The 17971-nt window shown below is 40.3% G+C and overlaps 1 protein-coding gene across 1 annotated transcript; it reads left to right on the top strand.

Annotated features, from left to right (window-relative positions):
- The first annotated feature begins 3590 nt into the window (after window positions 1-3590).
- On the top strand, window positions 3591-12014 carry LOC122773563 (metabotropic glutamate receptor 5-like). The gene is made up of 5 exons (XM_044032330.1): window positions 3591-3609; window positions 4341-4381; window positions 10175-10568; window positions 10872-11324; window positions 11853-12014. Exons 3-5 carry the CDS (start codon window positions 10413-10415, stop codon window positions 12012-12014), a joined length of 771 nt encoding a protein of 256 aa, XP_043888265.1. The 5' UTR covers window positions 3591-3609; window positions 4341-4381; window positions 10175-10412.
- Window positions 12015-17971: the final 5957 nt, after the last annotated feature.

Here is a 17971-nt window from a genome sequence, read left to right as displayed (position 1 = left end):
ATTCAGAGGCTGGACTCTCCAAAGTCACACTGGATTGGATTAATGCTACAGTGCTGAACTTATACCACCCCTTGAGGACATCAGAATAACCCCCCCCGCCCTCACCCTCAAACTCACACATACACACAAACAATGAGAGACAGACCTCTTGCCTTCTGCTGTGCAAGACATAATACGTTTTCTTTCTTTCTGAGTTATGTGTTGGACAGATTTTTTTATCACTCTTTTTAACGTAGCATTTCTTGTGCAGACTGGCAGCGTGGGTCAGGAACAGCAAATGCAATAGCTCAGGGAGCGCTTGATTTACTTTGCATTCTATTGGTAAGCATGTATTTTTAATTTCTCATTTTTGTTAGAGACCAAAATCATAAATCACATTTGTGACGTTTATTTTTCAGAAAGGTTTCACAGGACCTTGTGTTTGTAGCCATCGTCCAAGCAAACAAGACAGTTGCATACAGTGTTTTGCATGTGTTTGCAATATGGATGACGGTGTGAAGAGGAGGAGTACTTTTATATTTTTATACTTGTTTTTTTAGTTAGGCCTGGGATACTGGAATGGACTAATAATCTGTCCAGGTTTGTTCCACGTCTTTTGCTCTGTGTCAACTGGAACTGACTCAAGCTCCTCCTTCCCCCTTCAACAGGATAAATGATATAAGAATACATATTTTTCTACATCTCTGTCCACAGTTTGTTGGATGCTGAATTCAAGGGATCTTCCACCACAGTGTATATACACTACTGTGATTGAGACACAAAATGTAAGTCACTGATGAATGTCGTCTTTGTTGTTCTATTTTACACAATGCCATGCTTTCCATTATGTGCAGAACAGACACGATAAACTCACATAGTTGGTTGTCTTGTAACTAAGGTCACGTGTCGAAAACATCTGTCAGAACTAGAGTCAGTTTATTGTGTACATATGCATTTGCACTCATCTGTTTGCCTGTTAGCTCATTTGTTTTTGTCAAAACAAGCTCAGAACGTGAAACAGAGAGGGAGAGTGAGAGAGATATGGAGGTCGGGGTTAGTAAGGCTATCACTGCATTAGCTAAAGCCGCCTGTGTGTGTGTGTGTGTGTGTGTTGCCTTTTTCAGGTCCTTTTCTGGCATAAACACTGACCTTGTCAGGACCTGTAGTCTCCATGGAGACCAAAACCTAGTCTGAATGTGGCAGAGGTTTTTGTCAGGTTAAGGTTAGGGTTAGGCATTATGGTTAAAGTTAGGGATAATTCTTTCTTTATGCTGTTTGAAGGAGTGATTGTCAGTGCAGTGTCCTAAGAAGAGTAGCTGTACAAACCTGTGTGTGTGCTCTTTTAATGGTCTACTAATCCCAAATGCATTTGGCTGGCAAATTAATCCAAGCCTTGTCATTGCTAAAACCCCTTCGATTCCCCACACCCTTCCTCCCCCCCCTGATCCCTCCCTCCCTCCCTCCCTCCTTAGGTCTCTCCCTCTTACTGGGACTATAGATTACTTTCTATCACTATCTGTCTCCAGATGGTATCTTGGAGGTATAAGCATGATATTGAGAGAGCGATCGAGACAGACAGAGAGAGAGAGAGAGAGAGAGAGAGAGAGAAAGAGGACGACCTGCGACATGAACTGAGCCTCGTCATTGGCGCGTGTGTGGAGAGAAAGAGAAAGGGGTTCATTTGTTGCCATAGTGAGAAAGTAGATTAACGACCATGAGCATGATGCTGTGATGGACACGTGTGGGAGGTTGTGTTTTCTCCTGGAACCTCTCTACCTGTCCTGCAGGCAAAGGTATGAGACTCACCTCTCTCTCTCGCCCTCTCTCATCCACCCATAAGGGTGTAATGTATGCAATGTTCTCATATTTTTCTTACTTAACAACCAGTTAAATTCACACAGACTGTGAATGAATCTCTAGGGTTAGACCCTACTACAGTGATTCCTCTTCAGGGACTCATATCAATAAAAGAAAATGGAAAACAGTGACTTATACTTTTAATATCTTCAGGATTTCAATAGACACAAGTGCATATTATTTTCTGTGGATATTGCAAAGTGTTCGATGTAAGAGAGACTGTACTGATGTTGAGCTGACAGTGACCTTATAGCACATGTGTTGTTTTTAATCTCTCATAGCCTAAGTATTTATGTTGTTGAAATATTACTGATCTATAATTTTGCAATTTTATTGTTCTGTCATTTTTTTATTTGTCAAAAGCACAAGGTAATTGTAATCATACAGCCCAAACACCATCTGTACCGATAAAAAAACACATTCATTTATTTTATATTATTGTTTAAACGTCATTGGGATAAAATGTAAGGTTAAATATGGCTATTTTAGCACAATATTCAAAGTATTCTATTGTTGCTTGCATTTAGAGACTTTTGTAGAAGAGCAGGATGTTTTCATTCGATTCATATTGATTTATAAAAAAAAATCTTTAATGATTTGAGCTCTTTGGGTCTTGGAGGTGGACATCAGGCGAAGCAGCACAAGTTAATGGCTCTTTACTGTGGCCGCTATGGAACTTCAAATGTTATTGATCCTCTCACTGCGTTGTTATTGCAGGCCCACGGTGTCACCTCTGGTGTCAGTGTAATCAGGGAGCAGAGGAGGAAAACATCCTCAGACTACACACCAGACTGAATATACACTGATGTTAGCATTTGCATTTCGTTGGCTCTGTGTTCATTTTTCTGATCAGCACCTGGACTGAAAATAAAGCAATGCACTCAACAAGCATACATGAAAACAGGGCTAAACACTCTCACACACAATCTTGTACTGCAGTGTACAGTAGTCCTACATGGTCATATCTGTATTTGTAAACAGTGTACATCAGGGGTGTCAAACTCAAATGACCTGTGGGCCAGTGAGTGTCTTGTCTGCTCAGGAGGGGGCTGGTCGGTAGAAAAAAAATGGGGAAAAACACAACTCAATTGCATTGGTGAAATTATAATTATATAAGATATTTATATTGATATTTCATGGAATTTCAAAGTAAAAGTGCTTGTTTTGCTACAATATATACTTATATACACAATAAAAACACATTTATGATGCAAAATAAATCTATTATTATAATAAAAATACTGAAAAACTAATTTAAATGTAAGTAAATAATAATGCAGATAACTGCAACCAGTTTGACACCTCTGGTGTACACGGTCCTTACTTTAAAACAGCAGCATTTTAATCCTGACATAATTTTTATATATATATATATATATAATTTTATTGTCCTCTACATATACATATGTATTTATTTTTGCATGCCTTACCTTGTTTTTATTTTGTAATACACACTTTTCTTTTATTTTTACACTCGCTTTTGCAATGAAAACATTTGTTTCCCATGCCAATAAAGCCCTTTAAAATGAAATGAGAGCGAGTGAGAGAGTATAAACCCTACATGTGTGAGGAAGACATAAATACAAAGAAAGTTAGAGAGCAGCCACAGACATAAACAATGTCCCTCGCATTGTTTCGTGTGTCTGCTCTTTTTGCATTAGAATAATTATGATCAGGCAGTGAAGGAGACACCAATCCTTTGCTGTGATTGGCTGAAAGCCACGCTTCATTTATGAACAGGTGTGACAGGGGGTCCTGACCAGCTACCCTCAGGTTTGTTGTTGTTGTAGTGTCATTTTTTCTTTGGAAAGGTATGATTGAGGTTTAGGTTAAACATGTCAACTGGCAGTGCTTTAAGGTGGTTTCATAATTTGGGAAATAGAGTCTTATTGTTTGGTAGGAGCATGGACAGGAGGAGAAGAGATAAATAAGAAACTGAGGCACATTTCTCCAGAGCATAACAAGAGAAAATGAAGAGTGAGTACAAAAAGAGAGAGGGGGAGATTTTGAGAGAAGGGAGGTGGGGGATGGTGGATACACTTGGAAAGATTAAAAACACTGACCTTGTCAGGACCAGTCGTCCTCCTAGAGACCAAAACCTGGTCCTAATGAGGCAGACCCTCATGTTTCAGGAGCTGGTTAAGTTTAGGGCTAAGGGGTGAAATGTGGTTAAGGTTGGACATTAACAGGTTATGGTTAAGAGCAGAGATGACACATTTTTAGGCTGTCCAAATAAATGGAAATCTATTCAGTGTCCTAATAGGAATAACATAAGAATAGCTGTGCAAACCTGTGTGTGTTTGTGTGTGTGTGTGTCTGTCTGTGTGTGTGTGTGTGAGAGAGAGAGGTGTTTGGAGGGAGGCTCAGGTGCGTGACTGGAAAACGGAGGGAGCTGAGGAGATGCTCAGCAGTGAGAGGCAGAAGCAGCTCTGCTGTGTTTGACATTGGACTACACTTAAACCGCCTGTAACAGTAACTTGCAGCCGTGTTTTCTTGTCATTCAGCGGGACTGAGCCGGTAACGTCCGGGTTGAGATCTACGTGAGGTAAGACTTATTGATTCAATTGTGCAGAATAATTTATTTATTTTTATTTTTATTTTTTTTACCGCGATCCATTCAGTGTTTGTGCAGACAGTTTCCCTCTCTCTCCATACTTGTCACCTACTGTGTGCGTAATATTTCCGCAGGGACTTAGTTGCATGTATGGACTATTTATCCTTGACTTAGAACAGAAGGTTATTCCCTGTCACATTGTAACCCGGTTAAAGAGAGCAGCTGGCTGCACAGATGCGGGTCTGTCAGTGTGGGAGAAACAGTCACACCAAAAAACACAGTCGAGGATCAGAAACCCGGGCTTTCATCGATGCAGGTTGTAGCCATGTCCATTTTACACCGTGTCTCTGTCATGTTTTGCACATCTCTCTGGTAATTCTGCGTGTTTCACCGCAAATGACTGACGGAGCCTGATGTCTCAATGCGGCTGATGAGTGCAGCGCTGCGCCAGCCGCGTCCTTGTTGTCTCTGTTTTTCTTTTCTTTTTTTGTTTGAATTTTTTTATTTTTCCCCGGAGAGATGCAGTTTGAGAAAACACTGTCCGTGTATGTCAGTGATTAATTATACACAGAATATCACACCAGCCAGTAAAGTCCTTTAAAGGGACACACTGTCAACAGTGGAGTAGGAACGAGGTCGCAGAGATTCGTCGACTGGAGACTGTTAGAGACTGTGAGTCCTCACTGAAACATTACTGGATGAAGTGATTTCAGGTCAGAGCTTGTTTGAAGCAGTTCTGTGTTGACGCCACTGTAATACCTTGTCTGGTGTCGTGCTCTTACAACAATGACTGTATACATGCTTTTTTTTTTCTAAAAAGTGATGTCACCACAGGGAGGTCTCTTGTTGTTCACTTGTTGGCTATGTGATGTAGGTTCCAGAAAGGTTCTAATGGCATTTGACATCCTCATGCCCTTTTGTTTGTTAAGGTCATTTAGTATTTATTTGCTCACACTTGTGTTGCAGCGGGTTAGTAGACAAATATTTGATTTATTGGTTTGATTGATTCTTAGGGTTGGGCATCTTTGGTGTGAGTCCACATGATACCGATCTCTTTCAATGTGAAACTGGTTGGATGATGCAAATGATTATTTATTAATCGAATAAAAGTGAGAGCTCACGCAAACTAAAATGGAAGAAAAGTAAACCAGTGTTAGCAGTTACATGCTGCTATAATTTGCATAGTCATAACAGTCATGGCAGAAACCTAGGGAACTTGAAAACAAAACAATAAATACATGGGTTACCAGGACGCCTTGTGGCCATATACAATAATGCACAATTGGGCTGTTACTTTTTCCAAAACGCTATTTAAAACAGGTATAAGGTCAATCGAGGTTTAAATTTGAGCTGTCCCCCCAAATTTCCAATGGATATTCCAATTCTGGATAAAAATGCACAAATGTAGTGATGAGTCATTTCACTCCCCATATACACTGACTGATTTCTTTTCAGAGTTGCATCTAATCACAGCTGTTCTGCGTATGTACTTGCATTGACACAGATGGGTTAGTTTTTCCATCCCTAGTGTCTCTGTGATTTTGCTACTCTTCTATCATAGTAAACGGTAAATCTTTGGTGTATGGCAAAATCATTTAATCATGTCACTGGTTATCTGACTGACATTTTCTGAACCAAACAAGAAATCAATTAATCAAGAAGACATCCGACAGATCTGTCAATAATGGAAAACAAGTGTTATTGCTGGCCTAGTTCAGACCTGGTTGGGGAAAAAAAGCACAAAACCCTGTTAGTGGTCTGAGAACATGTCACATCCAGGTAGGAAGAAGAAGGAACACCACACGGGATCAGATCTGAATGCTATGATTGTGTAGCCTTCACAATGTTCTTTACTTTGAGCACCAGTAGTAAATCTGATCTGTTAAAAGTCTGATTATAGTTGGACTGAGACAATTATTTGGTTTTCATAATGTCATGTAAACACGTTAGTCCGACTAAAATTGAGCTAGTCTTAGTCCAGCCTTTTTCAAAATTTTTCAAACCCCCAGGGGCCCCCAGTTTGAAAAAGACCAGAAAACCCAAGACCAGAAAATGCCACCAAAGACCTCTCTGTGTGTTGTGTCTCAAAACATTGGCAGGGGACAGCATTTGTATTGTTAAAACAAAAAAAAATGTACTCAATATGCACCAGGTTGTATAGAGAGATATAGCGCCACCATGGAGGTGGAGTCAGACGTTCGCTGCCAATAAATTGATTCAGGGTTCAGAGTTGTCTGGTTGCCTGTCTTAGTCGGACTATGGCTTTAGCCTGCTAAACCGTGTATGTAAACATACTGAGTGAGATACTGCACATCTTGAAACTATTTGGCAGCAGTAAGGGCTGTTGAAAAAGAAGCCTTACATTTTCTAAAATTATACTGAAACAGCAGTTTTCCTGGGCTCAGGTTTAAAAACAACAACAAAAAAACCCATTGTATCTCTGGCTTATGCACATGGAGAAAAGTTGTCGTATGGCCACTCAGCAAAAACCTTCCCTAAAAATATTGCTGCTTCAGTGTACACAACAGAAGAAGCACGATGACCTACTTAATTTGCCAGCTCACATTGAGAAGCGGTAATATGGTCTAATGTGGTGCACATTTGCTTGATGCTTCTCTTTAACATTCATGTCCCTGCAGCTCTGCTCTGAAGGTGCTATATCTCACACTCACTGAGAGACACTGGCATGTTTAATGTAAAGATGTGAACTGCCTACTTCACGATGTCAAAGGTATCATGTTATTCATCCCCGCACTGCAGTTTGTAGTAGTGTTTCAAGAAGGTGCAGCAGGAAGATCCTCCTAGTTAAGTGGGTCAATGCACTGTTTATCTCTGCGAGTGTGTGCAGTGAATACATGTGGTTGTTGTGTGTCCTGATGTACATGTGTTGAATAGAATCCCCAATTTAACCACTCAAAATATGCAGGCAATAAAGATTTGCCGTCAACCTGCTCACATGATGAAAATAGCCTCTTCCAGACGCTGTGCCCAACTCCATTATTAATCACCAATACAAATATCTGTGTCATACAGAAAACAAACGTGTGCGCGTGAGAAATGTTTTTGAATAAATCCTAGTTGTTGTTGTCCCCTGTTTAATGTGTAGTCATTTAAGTGCTTCCTCAACACACCAGTGCAGTGTGTCAGCACTAATGAAACTCACTGAATGGAAGTAAAACAGTGAGGAGGGCAGATTGTTTGTCTCTGCCCGTGTTGTGTGCTCACGTCTGCTTACAAGTTGACTTGCAAGATTTTACAATGCTCTTGTGCATAATTTGGATAGAGCTGGAGATGTAACTGCCTAATGGTGTGTGCAAGATGTTTGTTTAGGGAATAAGGATTTGATTTTTCTTTTCTTTTCAGCCACAGTTAGGCCTTTGCAGCAAGAGCGAGACACAGAAGGGAAGTGTGACGCAGCGACGCAGCATGTATGTGACTTGCAAATGAAACAGTGGTGGTTCTCTTAGGGAGAGTGAAACATGTTGTTTTCTTTTTTTTGCGTGTCCAGTGATGTTTATATTTAAGGGAACGTTTACATTAATGCATCAATAGATGATGAGAGTGGGAGATCAGTGAGAGTTTGTGAGTCTGGATGATTTGCTCATTATTGGTGCAACAGTTAGTCCTGTTTCCATCCTGACACTGTCCTGTTAATTACCTTCAGTGAGACTTTCTGTCCCTTGATGCTCCTTTTTTATTGCACTCTCTCTTTTTTTTTCTTTAATCTCCTTCTCCCTTCCTCTGTGTTCCTCCATACTCTCCCCCCTCCCGTCCTTTCATCTAATGTGCTGTGTTTCATCCTCGTCCTCTCTTCTACTCTGACTCTTTATTTCACTGTACCCCACCTTCATTTCTTTCCCCACCTCCCCTTCCCCCACTCAGACAACCAGCAAAATCCCTGTCACGACCTTGATCCTCTTTTGCATAAGCAGTAAATGCCATCGTCTGCTGTCTAAACTGTCCCAGCATCCCTGGTGTTTATGGTCAGTTAAACTGCTCCATATAGTGAAGTCAAGTATGTGTGTAGGTCAGAGGTTACGCAAAGTCACTAATGCAGACGAAGAGCGACTTGAAAATGTACTCAATTGACTTTTTCATTGTTATCTATCTATCTGTTATCTATCTATCTGACTCAGCATCACGTGCATGGCACATTGCCATAATTGCATATCCTCTCTCTATTGGCACGCCTGTCTTTAGGCATGAGGAAGCGGCTTGTTTAGTGATATGGCTGTGACATTTCTAGCATTATCTCTTGCATTTCTTATCCAAACAATGTTAAAGTTGGCACTGCACACATTGGGGCCCAAGTCACCTGTCAAGTTTGAAACCTGTCAAGCAAACGGTCAATAAGTTTAACTTATACAACATGTGTAAGTAATGGTCAAGCATGTCCTGGACCTTTTTCAAAGTTACGGTTGTGGCTATTGTTCAAGTTTAAGAGTAGGGTGCACTAAATACTTGACACTTTAATCTCCAGAAGCACTTTTTTTTTCCCTGAAAAAAATGTATTTGAAAACATCAGTGTTTCCCGTATTTTCTGGATATGTTCCAAAAAAAGTAGTTGAGAAATAATTATACTACATGGTCATTACAGCATTGCTAAAACAACTATTGTATCTAATGCTGACTTAAGACTGTTTAGCCACCATTCGATAACCCTAAGTTTATCTAAGTCCAAGGAAAAGGCAGTATAGACTGATGCTGATGGACTTTAAATTTTCAATTTTCAACAGTTTCCATAATTAATCTAAATGGACCCCAAAAAAAGGAGTTAAAGAGAAAAACGGACTGCCAGTGGTTTTTATGTGACACTGCTGGTATCACAGTTTTACAAGTGAGTGCTGTGTATAAACTGAACGATAACAGATTCCTCACTGCAGCTCTGAGGTGTGATATTTTGCAGTTTTAGTTATTATTCTCATGTTGACGCCGTGGTGAGTATGATGACTCTGCTCAGTCACGGTGATTTAGAGCGCTTCCGCTGAAAGAACAGGTCAAGGCTGTAAGACTTGGCCAATCTTTGAAACACCACCAAACATTAATCAAGAGCACTGATTTGGAGCCAGTACTCGACTCATCAAATTAACCTTCATTTAGAACAAACAATAACTGCTCACCATGCCGAGTATTACAGGATAATGGAGTAGGTTTACAATGAAGTGACCATAATACGGATTTCATTTGCACAATTAGGATGTTGAATACGAACAGGTCATTTGTCCTCATTGATAGTTGTGTTAGAAATTGTGTGTCTCAAAAAATTGATGCACTGATCTGCCAAGTACCTGTGTATCTGAGATTTGAAGTGCTTATTATATTACATTACATTACATGTCATTTAGCAGACGCTTTTATCCAAAGCGACTTACAAAAGTGCATTTAAACATTTGGGTACGAAATTTTTATATAGACTGTAATGTGTTTTCCTCATTTGACCATGCATTGCACAGTTTATTAAACTAAGCAACATGATGCTTTAATATGAATTTATCAATAAAATGTGCTGTTGCAGAAATACACTGGCTTATTTAGTCAGAGTGTTAAATGCATGTGTTCAGAATGTTGGGTTGATGGTGTGTCAAGTCTGTACAGTGAGTGTGCTTGGGGAAATCCAGCACCAACAGAGATGCTGAAATCCTTCGTCATTTCTGCTCACAGGTTAATATGATCATGTCTCTTTCACCTGTTACTGTGGAGACCAACTCTGCCTCATGATTGCGGGGAGCCTGTGGTTTTGTCAGCCGATGACACTTAGCCCAGATTTTCTTTTGAATTCCCCAGGTTGCACTGCCGCACCCTGCTCAGCGATTGTAACGATGGTGCCACCTTGAAATCTGAGAGAAGGAAAGACGAGTAAGAAGAAAGGAAGATAATAATCATCATCATTTTCTAAACCTCCTCTGTGCCATAAGCACCTGCCATGGAGAGGAGCAGTGTATCTTGGACAAGTAATAACCTGTGACGGCTCAACTTAAGAAACTTGAGATCTGCTTCTCCTTCGTTATCTTCTCCAACCAAGATGATGCTTTGGCTGCTGCTAGCTCTGGCCACTTGGGTGGGACCTCGTCAAGCTGACACCGCCCACTCCAATGAACGGCGAGTTGTAGCACACATACCTGGTGACATCATCATTGGAGCCTTGTTCTCTGTCCATCATCAGCCTCCTGCTGACAAGGTGATTTTATCTCTTTGTGTCCGAGTCTGTCTGCAGGATGATTACTGTTACTGTGACAGTAAATGTTCATTTTCCACCACCATGATCTTCATGTGCCATCCTGCCTGAATTTGAACAAAGCTCTTCATCATTCAACCTCCATTAGTGACTTCAAATGCCAAAAGGCATATGTGTTATATTTGGTCTCCCAGTCCTTCAAATATCTAGTAAATGTCGTTATCTGCAAAGTCAAAATTTAAACAATATTATTATCTAACTGTGCAATTTGTCGATGTGATTTTGTCTTTCTCTCGAACTACGCAGGTACATGAGCGGAAGTGTGGTGCAGTGCGAGAGCAGTATGGCATCCAGAGGGTGGAGGCTATGATGCACACACTTGACCGCATTAACAATGACCCATACATCCTTCCCAACATAAGCCTGGGCTGCGAGATCCGAGACTCTTGTTGGCACTCAGCTGTGGCTCTGGAGCAGAGCATTGAGTTCATACGGGATTCACTGGTCTCCTCTGATGAGGCTGAGGAGTGGGGTGGAGGAGTTTCTTGGGGAGGAGGAGGAGGAGGAGGAGGTGGAGGAGCAACAACAACAATGAAGTGTGCAGACCCCTCTGCCACTCCAATGCGTGGAAAGAAACCTATTGTGGGTTTGATTGGACCTGGGTCAAGCTCAGTGGCCATCCAGGTCCAGAACCTTCTACAACTCTTCAACATACCACAGATTGCCTATTCTGCTACCAGTATGGACCTCAGTGATAAGGTGAGATACATACTCCTGAATTACTTAATGCTGTTCAGATGTAGGCACATAATATAAGAAAGATAATTATTTAGGGAGAGGTAAAAGTACAGCTATGTCAAAGGGATATTTTTTTTGCGTGGTTGTATAAGATACTGACACATTATCAGCACTGAAAGTGTAGTTTCTTTTACTGAAAAACATAGTATTAGCCACTCCACAAAATGGCACACAGGAGTTGTTGATCCACTGCTGCCTCCATTTGTTATAAAATTTCTCTGATGTTCAAAATCTTGCATCAGGATTTACTTAAAAGCTGCAAATTGATTGAATGAAGCAGCAGCAGTACACAGCAGCTTCTGTTCCTGCTGTCAATGAATGGTAAAATGAGCACCTATGTCTTCGGCTGGTTCTTGTTGACAGTGGCGTGCTTGATGAAGTGAGGGTTAATAATGTGTCAGTAAAAAGTAACACTCAAGTATAACTTTAATCATTACTTTATTCTGCCCTTTGATTACCCTGTTACTACTTTTATTTCCATTGTTTTAGAGCCTGTATAAGTACTTTATGCGGGTAGTGCCTTCAGATGCCCAGCAGGCAAGAGCTATGGTGGACATTGTCAAGAGATACAACTGGAGCTATGTGTCTGCTATACACACTGAAGGTACAGCCACCCACACATTCTCTCTTACTTTTAACCTCCACTTCTAAGCTCAGACACGCCAGCACAAATTGTCTTTCTATTTTCTTTTGCCCTTTCTTCCTCTCTCTGTCTCTGTCTCGGTGCACTTTGTTCATGGTTTGCTCATTATATTTATTTACCTGCATTCATATCTTGTCCAACTTATTTTAATTGCAACAACACTCCAAGTGGAAAGTGGAGCTTCACAAAAAGAAACTTTAGAGAAAAGATATTTCAGTGCAATTAGAACAAAGAGTGCAATATGGTGGAAGAGAGGTATGTAACTATAAAGATTGGCTGTAGGTGTTCCAAGACGAGAGTTTTCAGCTTGTAGAAGGACATGAGATTAAATGAATTTGCTGTATTGGGTTGAAACTAATGCCAACAAGCTGATGAAATGGCAGAATCCAAAAGTAGCAGAGGTGGTCAGCTGATGATGGCTGGAGGATAAAGGAGGGAATGGGGTCACAAATATAGGTCTTTGCTAAATTGCTGGAAATAAGAATCTGGAGTAGGAGTGGACAATCTGTATAAGATATTCAAACTTCAACCTTTATTTCTCTGTTTGGAACATCACATGTGGGAGAGCAGAGTTGGCAGTCAGGTTGAGTCGACAGCATTTGACTGGACAGAGCCGGTGTGTGTGCGTGTTCATGAATGTAAATGTGCACTACATCTGTATGCTGGTGTGAACCTCACAATACAATACGCGATACATGTTCCATGATACCAATAGTGTCATGATACAGCAATTAGGTGATGATCAATATTATTGCAAGACAATCATATAGCGATATTTGATGCTATCTGTCTAACTGAAGAAAACAAAACCTGAGAGAAATTGATATGGAGTTTAAGGAATAAATAACAGGAGCAGGGTGAATGTGTGGAGTTTGTGGTAAGGATGAAATTTAGTGTTTCTGATTTAGTTATGTACATTTTGACAAGCCTAATTAAACCTTCAAAGGATGTTTTTGCAAACTACTGTATTTGAAACATTAGAGATGCAGAAACAACAATGACATTTGTTTTTTTTGTCTTATGTCTGCAACTGCTAGTGTGTGTGGGCTTCTGGGCTTGCTGGTGCGCTGCTATTAATCTTCGCTGCAGGACAGGGAGATTGTGTATAGGAGATAGAGACAGAGCTAGTGGTTGTGTGTGTAATGTGTGGGTTTGTCAGCAAACTATTAATCTTTGTATTTACTCAGACAGGTGTGTCTGACCTTGGAATGGGTCTTCAAGGTCGGCCGCTGCCTTTTGAAGCAAAATTACACTCAGACACACAGTGGTGGCAGAAAGCAGACGGCAAGAATTGGGAAGAAATAGGAAAGCAAAGGGAACAGAGAGAGAAACCGATAAGGAGCAGAGGAAACGGATGGGACAGGTATCAAAGGAATGAAGGGAGGGCAAGTAGAGGGAAGAAGAGAGAGTGAGGAAGGCGGGGAGGAAAATGAAGTAGGTTGGGAGGAAATGAAGGAAAATGAAAGGAGGAAGAAAAATGAGGTATGGGGATAAGGGAGAAAGAGAATAGGTAAAGCAAGGATTATGGTGCTGCAAAACTATAGCTGGTCGTGTGTGTGTGTGCATGCATGTGTGTAGTATTTGGGAAACGATAAGAACATACAGGAGCTGCAGATTTGGAGCTAAGTGGGGTTTAATTTTATAGAGACTCATTATATTGCTGCATTCACATTTTGCATCTGGAGGCAAAAGATCGTGGAAACTGAATAATGCATGCAATATCACACAGTGGTCGCAGTAGTATACGATTAATTGCATGTTTGTAAGTCATTATGTGTGGAAATGGCAATACATGCAAACTACACACTTCATATTGACATTTTTGAAAGACCTACAACACATGAATGCCTGTGTGTTCTAACAGATCATGGAGTAAAGGCTTTTGTAGATCACCCCAGGGAGAACAGCCTCAGCTTACTTTACTGTTTCACTAGATGTTGTAAAAGGGAGAGAGACAGTGTCGTCCATTCCTCCATGTCAGCAATTTCCTTTTATCCACCATTATTCAAATAATTTTGTACTGTTTATGCACTATACTTATAGGTCAGTGTATATTTCACCATGCACTATTTATTTTTTATATCGCTGAGTTTGTTTTAATGCAGTTCAGCTCAATGGGTCTTATTGACTCGAAATTTGACAAGTGTCACCTAAGTGAGCGCCAAGAGATTGTGATCAATTTGTCAATAAATCCAGATGTCGACCTTCTCTCCACATTTTCCTCTTTACTCTCACTGCCTTTCGGTCCCCCTTACTTTCTCTCATTTATTTCTCTTATTTGCCTTTATTGACTGTTTTTCTAACGCCACTGATGAGCTCCCTCCTTTCCATAATTTCTGTACTTGCCCCTTTCTTTCCCCTCATTCCTCTTACGACCATCATCCCTCTCTCTCTGTCTTTCTCTGATACCCGTCATGCCCTTTGTCTGTTTAATTGTGATGGCCTTTTCAAGAAGAAGAGGAGGATGGAGGTGGGATACATTGGAGAAGGCAGCGTGGTGAAAGTAATAATGAATGGGGAAGAGGATAATGACACATTCTCTGCTGTCACCTCTGGCAGTTTTGCATTTGGATGAAGATTTCAAAAAGGAGCTCAGTGGCCAGTGTCTGGTGATTCTCAATATAACAAGAGCTCCTCTGTGTTTAATGAGCCTGGGTCACATCTTCTTAAACTGGCTCGGGTTTCAGAACTCAATTTCTGGTAAACCAGTAATAGTTTCTGTTAGGTTAGATAGATAATTCACATGCCATCTTGGTCTATATAGAGCAGTTAGTAGAGTTTTCCTTTTGGCACAGGAGAAAGCAGTCTTAATGTGGAAAAAAGCCTTAGCCTGGGCTCGGTAAAACATGTTAAAACATATACTGTGTAGGATGATATACTCTCACTATGTCCAAAGTAGTTTATTATTATATGACACATGCAACATATGTACAACTATGAAGGAGTCAGTGCCTTTGCTTTGATTTGTATTATTTTTGAGTTTGTGCTAACATTAGATCTACAAATATAATTTTGGCAATTCACATTAAAGTAGAAGACATTCATTATTAATTAACTAATTAATAGATTAAAAGAGGAAAGTCTGGTTTGAGTCTTGTTAATGTGGACTTAAAAATACTGGTTGCAGACACAGAGAGTTGAAAGTGAAAGAAGTGACATTTGTGGCTTCATACAGGGTGTATTTTAAGATCCGTCATTTTTTTAATAGAATAAATGCATAGCAAAAGTGAAGCTCTGGGGGAAACTGGGGTGATGGTTATGGTCCTAAAACTGCTAATATGCATCCTGTCTGTAACCTGGAGCTAATTTAGCTCAAAATATGGAAATTTATCCAAGAGGTAATTTTTAGTGAGAACAGGAGGCGAAAAGTTCTAAAGGTCAGTAAACCATATAGGTTTACTAACTGAAAAATTATAAACTTCAGGAAGACCAACTTTGTATATATATATATATATATATATATATACATATATGTGTGTGTGTGTATACATGTATATATGTATATGTGTGTGTATACATGTATATATGTATGTATATATGTGTGTATATATATATATATACATATATATTTATGTATGTGTATACATATACACAAGTATGTATGTATGTATGTCTGTGTGTATATATATGTATATAGATAGATAGATAGATAGATAGATAGATAAGAGGCAATGACGACATATACAGAAGGAGAAAGGAGGACACTGACAGCCAAGGAAAAGAGAGAGGTCTCAGGATGAGTGATGGTCCAGCGAAGAGAGAGTGAAGAGAGGGCAGGGAGATGAAACCAGGGAAAAAGAGAAGCACACAGCCTTGACACATACTGTATGCAAAGGGAATATTAAACAGGAGTGAAGTCACACAATATTACAATAATCAGGTGTTCAGAATTCAAATGTGTTTTATGGCTATATAATTTGACAATTGAGATAAATATAAACAAAGGGCCAAGAACAGAGCCCTGGGGTGCTCCATATTTACCACAGGAAAATCCTGATTGACTATTAGAATAAAAATGCGTGTTCTAACCATGTGAAAGCTAGATCCAAATTTTCACTTGGTTTCTGTGTCAAAAGCTGCATGGAGAGAAAGTCAGAGAAGCACAGAGATAAAATCTCAAGTCAATTATGAGCAGGAGATCAACGGCTTTAGGAAATACAGGTTAAAAAGGTTAAACGTGGGTTGAAAGTGACAACATTGTGGTACTTGTGAGAAGTAAGGTTTTTGCCATGTGCTGTTGAATTCTTTTATCTGACTTAATTTTGTTTTTCAACAGTGTCAGCGAGCCAGTCTGCCCCCAGGGTTTTACGATGTTTGACATTTAGCAACACATTGGTCGTAATGTACAGTAGAGCAGTGGTGGCTGGGTGAGGAGGATTGAGGATAAGTGGAGAAATGTCATGAGAATAAGACTGGATTATAAGGATTCGAATGAGTGTGAGGGAGGATGACCGTTTACTTGATGTTTAAATTTTTAGGACATATTTCTCCCTGGGTGAAACTGTGACAGGAGGGGATGAGGCTTGAAAGGAGGAAGCAGATGAGGAAAGGGAGAGAGGCGAAAGGCAGGGAACGTGTAATTGCATGTAATAGACTTGATAAGAGTGACAAGAGGATGAGGATGGTAATTGAGTAGAATTAATGAAGGAAGAGCAAGAGGATATGGAGGGAAATGAGGTGAGAAGTAACACAGAGCCACCTGTGTCTATATTTTTTACTGCCAGTTCTGCTGCTGAGACAATTGAGGTAGAGTGGGGGATACTGTTGTGTCTTTGACTGCATAATTTATCAGCTGAATTAAAAGAAGAGGAGTAGAGATCAAAGAAGATGCAAGAGGGGGCACGAGGAACAAGTGGGGGGAGATGTCCATTTAAATTTTTAACGAGTTGCACAGATTTATACACAAAGGTGTATTTTTAGATGTGAAAAAAAGTGATTAAAGAACGAGCAGGAAGAGGTAAACAAGGCAAAAGAACGGCTCATAAGGAAACGGAGGGAAGTTGTGAACGTATGAGATCTTTTGCTAATACCAGGAGACAACAGGGAGAGAGTCTTAAGATGTGGATAAGAGGTGTGATTGAGGCAGTAGAGAGTAGCAGGCTTAGGTGAACTGAACTGAAGCATGTACAGAGAAGGAACAGTAAGTGTAAAGTGCAGAAATTGACAGTCAGAGCTAAAATATGAAGGAATCTTTGATTTATATTGTTCCTTCCTCTTTCACACAATCTATCACCGCGGCGGCATTACGTCCTCGGATTTTCCTCACGTTTGCCAACATAATGTAAAATCAAATTATTTTGGGGTACAGCAGTGAGAGACTGGAATAGATACCGTGCTCTGTGAAACTGATGAATGTGTGTGTGCGTGGGTGGGTTTTTGTTCAGGAGGAAAGAAGTGTATTTTGTATGTGTGTTAACCAGAGAGAGAGAGGGAGCAATGTCTCACACATAAATCCCTGCTGAGACCAAAGGGAAGTAGGTTACAAGCTTATTGATTTTGACAATGGTAACAGTATGAATGTGTGCATGTGTGTGTGAGTGTGAGAGAGAGAGAGAGAGAGAGAGAGAAGAGTGCAGAGGAAGGACGGTCTGTACCATCTGTATCCTTCTTCTCTCACTGAGACACTAATTACAGGACTTTACACTTTTGCTTCACCACACTCATCATTGACCTGACTACACACACACACACACACACACACACACACACACACACACACAAATGCACACACACACACACACACTCCTCCTCTTCCTCTCCTCTCCTGTCACAAGTCGCCACCCCCTTTCCCAAGTTTCTATCCTTCTTCCACTCAGTTTTCCTTATTTTTTTCCCCTAATTTTCCCTCTTTATCAGCTGAAGTTGAGCTATGATCAGTGATGTCTAATAAGACTGACTTTCTATTATCTATTGAAAAACAAATACAGTAAAAAAAAAGAGGGAACAAAGAGGGTGAAGAATGAGG

This window comes from Solea senegalensis, linkage group LG8 (genome assembly GCF_019176455.1).
Source record: "Solea senegalensis isolate Sse05_10M linkage group LG8, IFAPA_SoseM_1, whole genome shotgun sequence".
Lineage (NCBI taxonomy): Eukaryota > Metazoa > Chordata > Actinopteri > Pleuronectiformes > Soleidae > Solea > Solea senegalensis.
Note: the sequence above shows the minus strand (reverse complement) of the source record. Positions and strands in the feature narration are given on the sequence as shown.

Coding starts and splice junctions, on each gene's coding strand:
- LOC122773563 (XM_044032330.1), top strand. CDS start 10,413: ATGATGCTTTGGCTGCTGCTAGCTCTGGCCACTTGGGTGGGACCTCGT. Junction 10,569..10,871: donor ATCAGCCTCCTGCTGACAAG/GTGATTTTATCT, acceptor CGAACTACGCAG/GTACATGAGCGGAAGTGTGG. Junction 11,325..11,852: donor GTATGGACCTCAGTGATAAG/GTGAGATACATA, acceptor CCATTGTTTTAG/AGCCTGTATAAGTACTTTAT.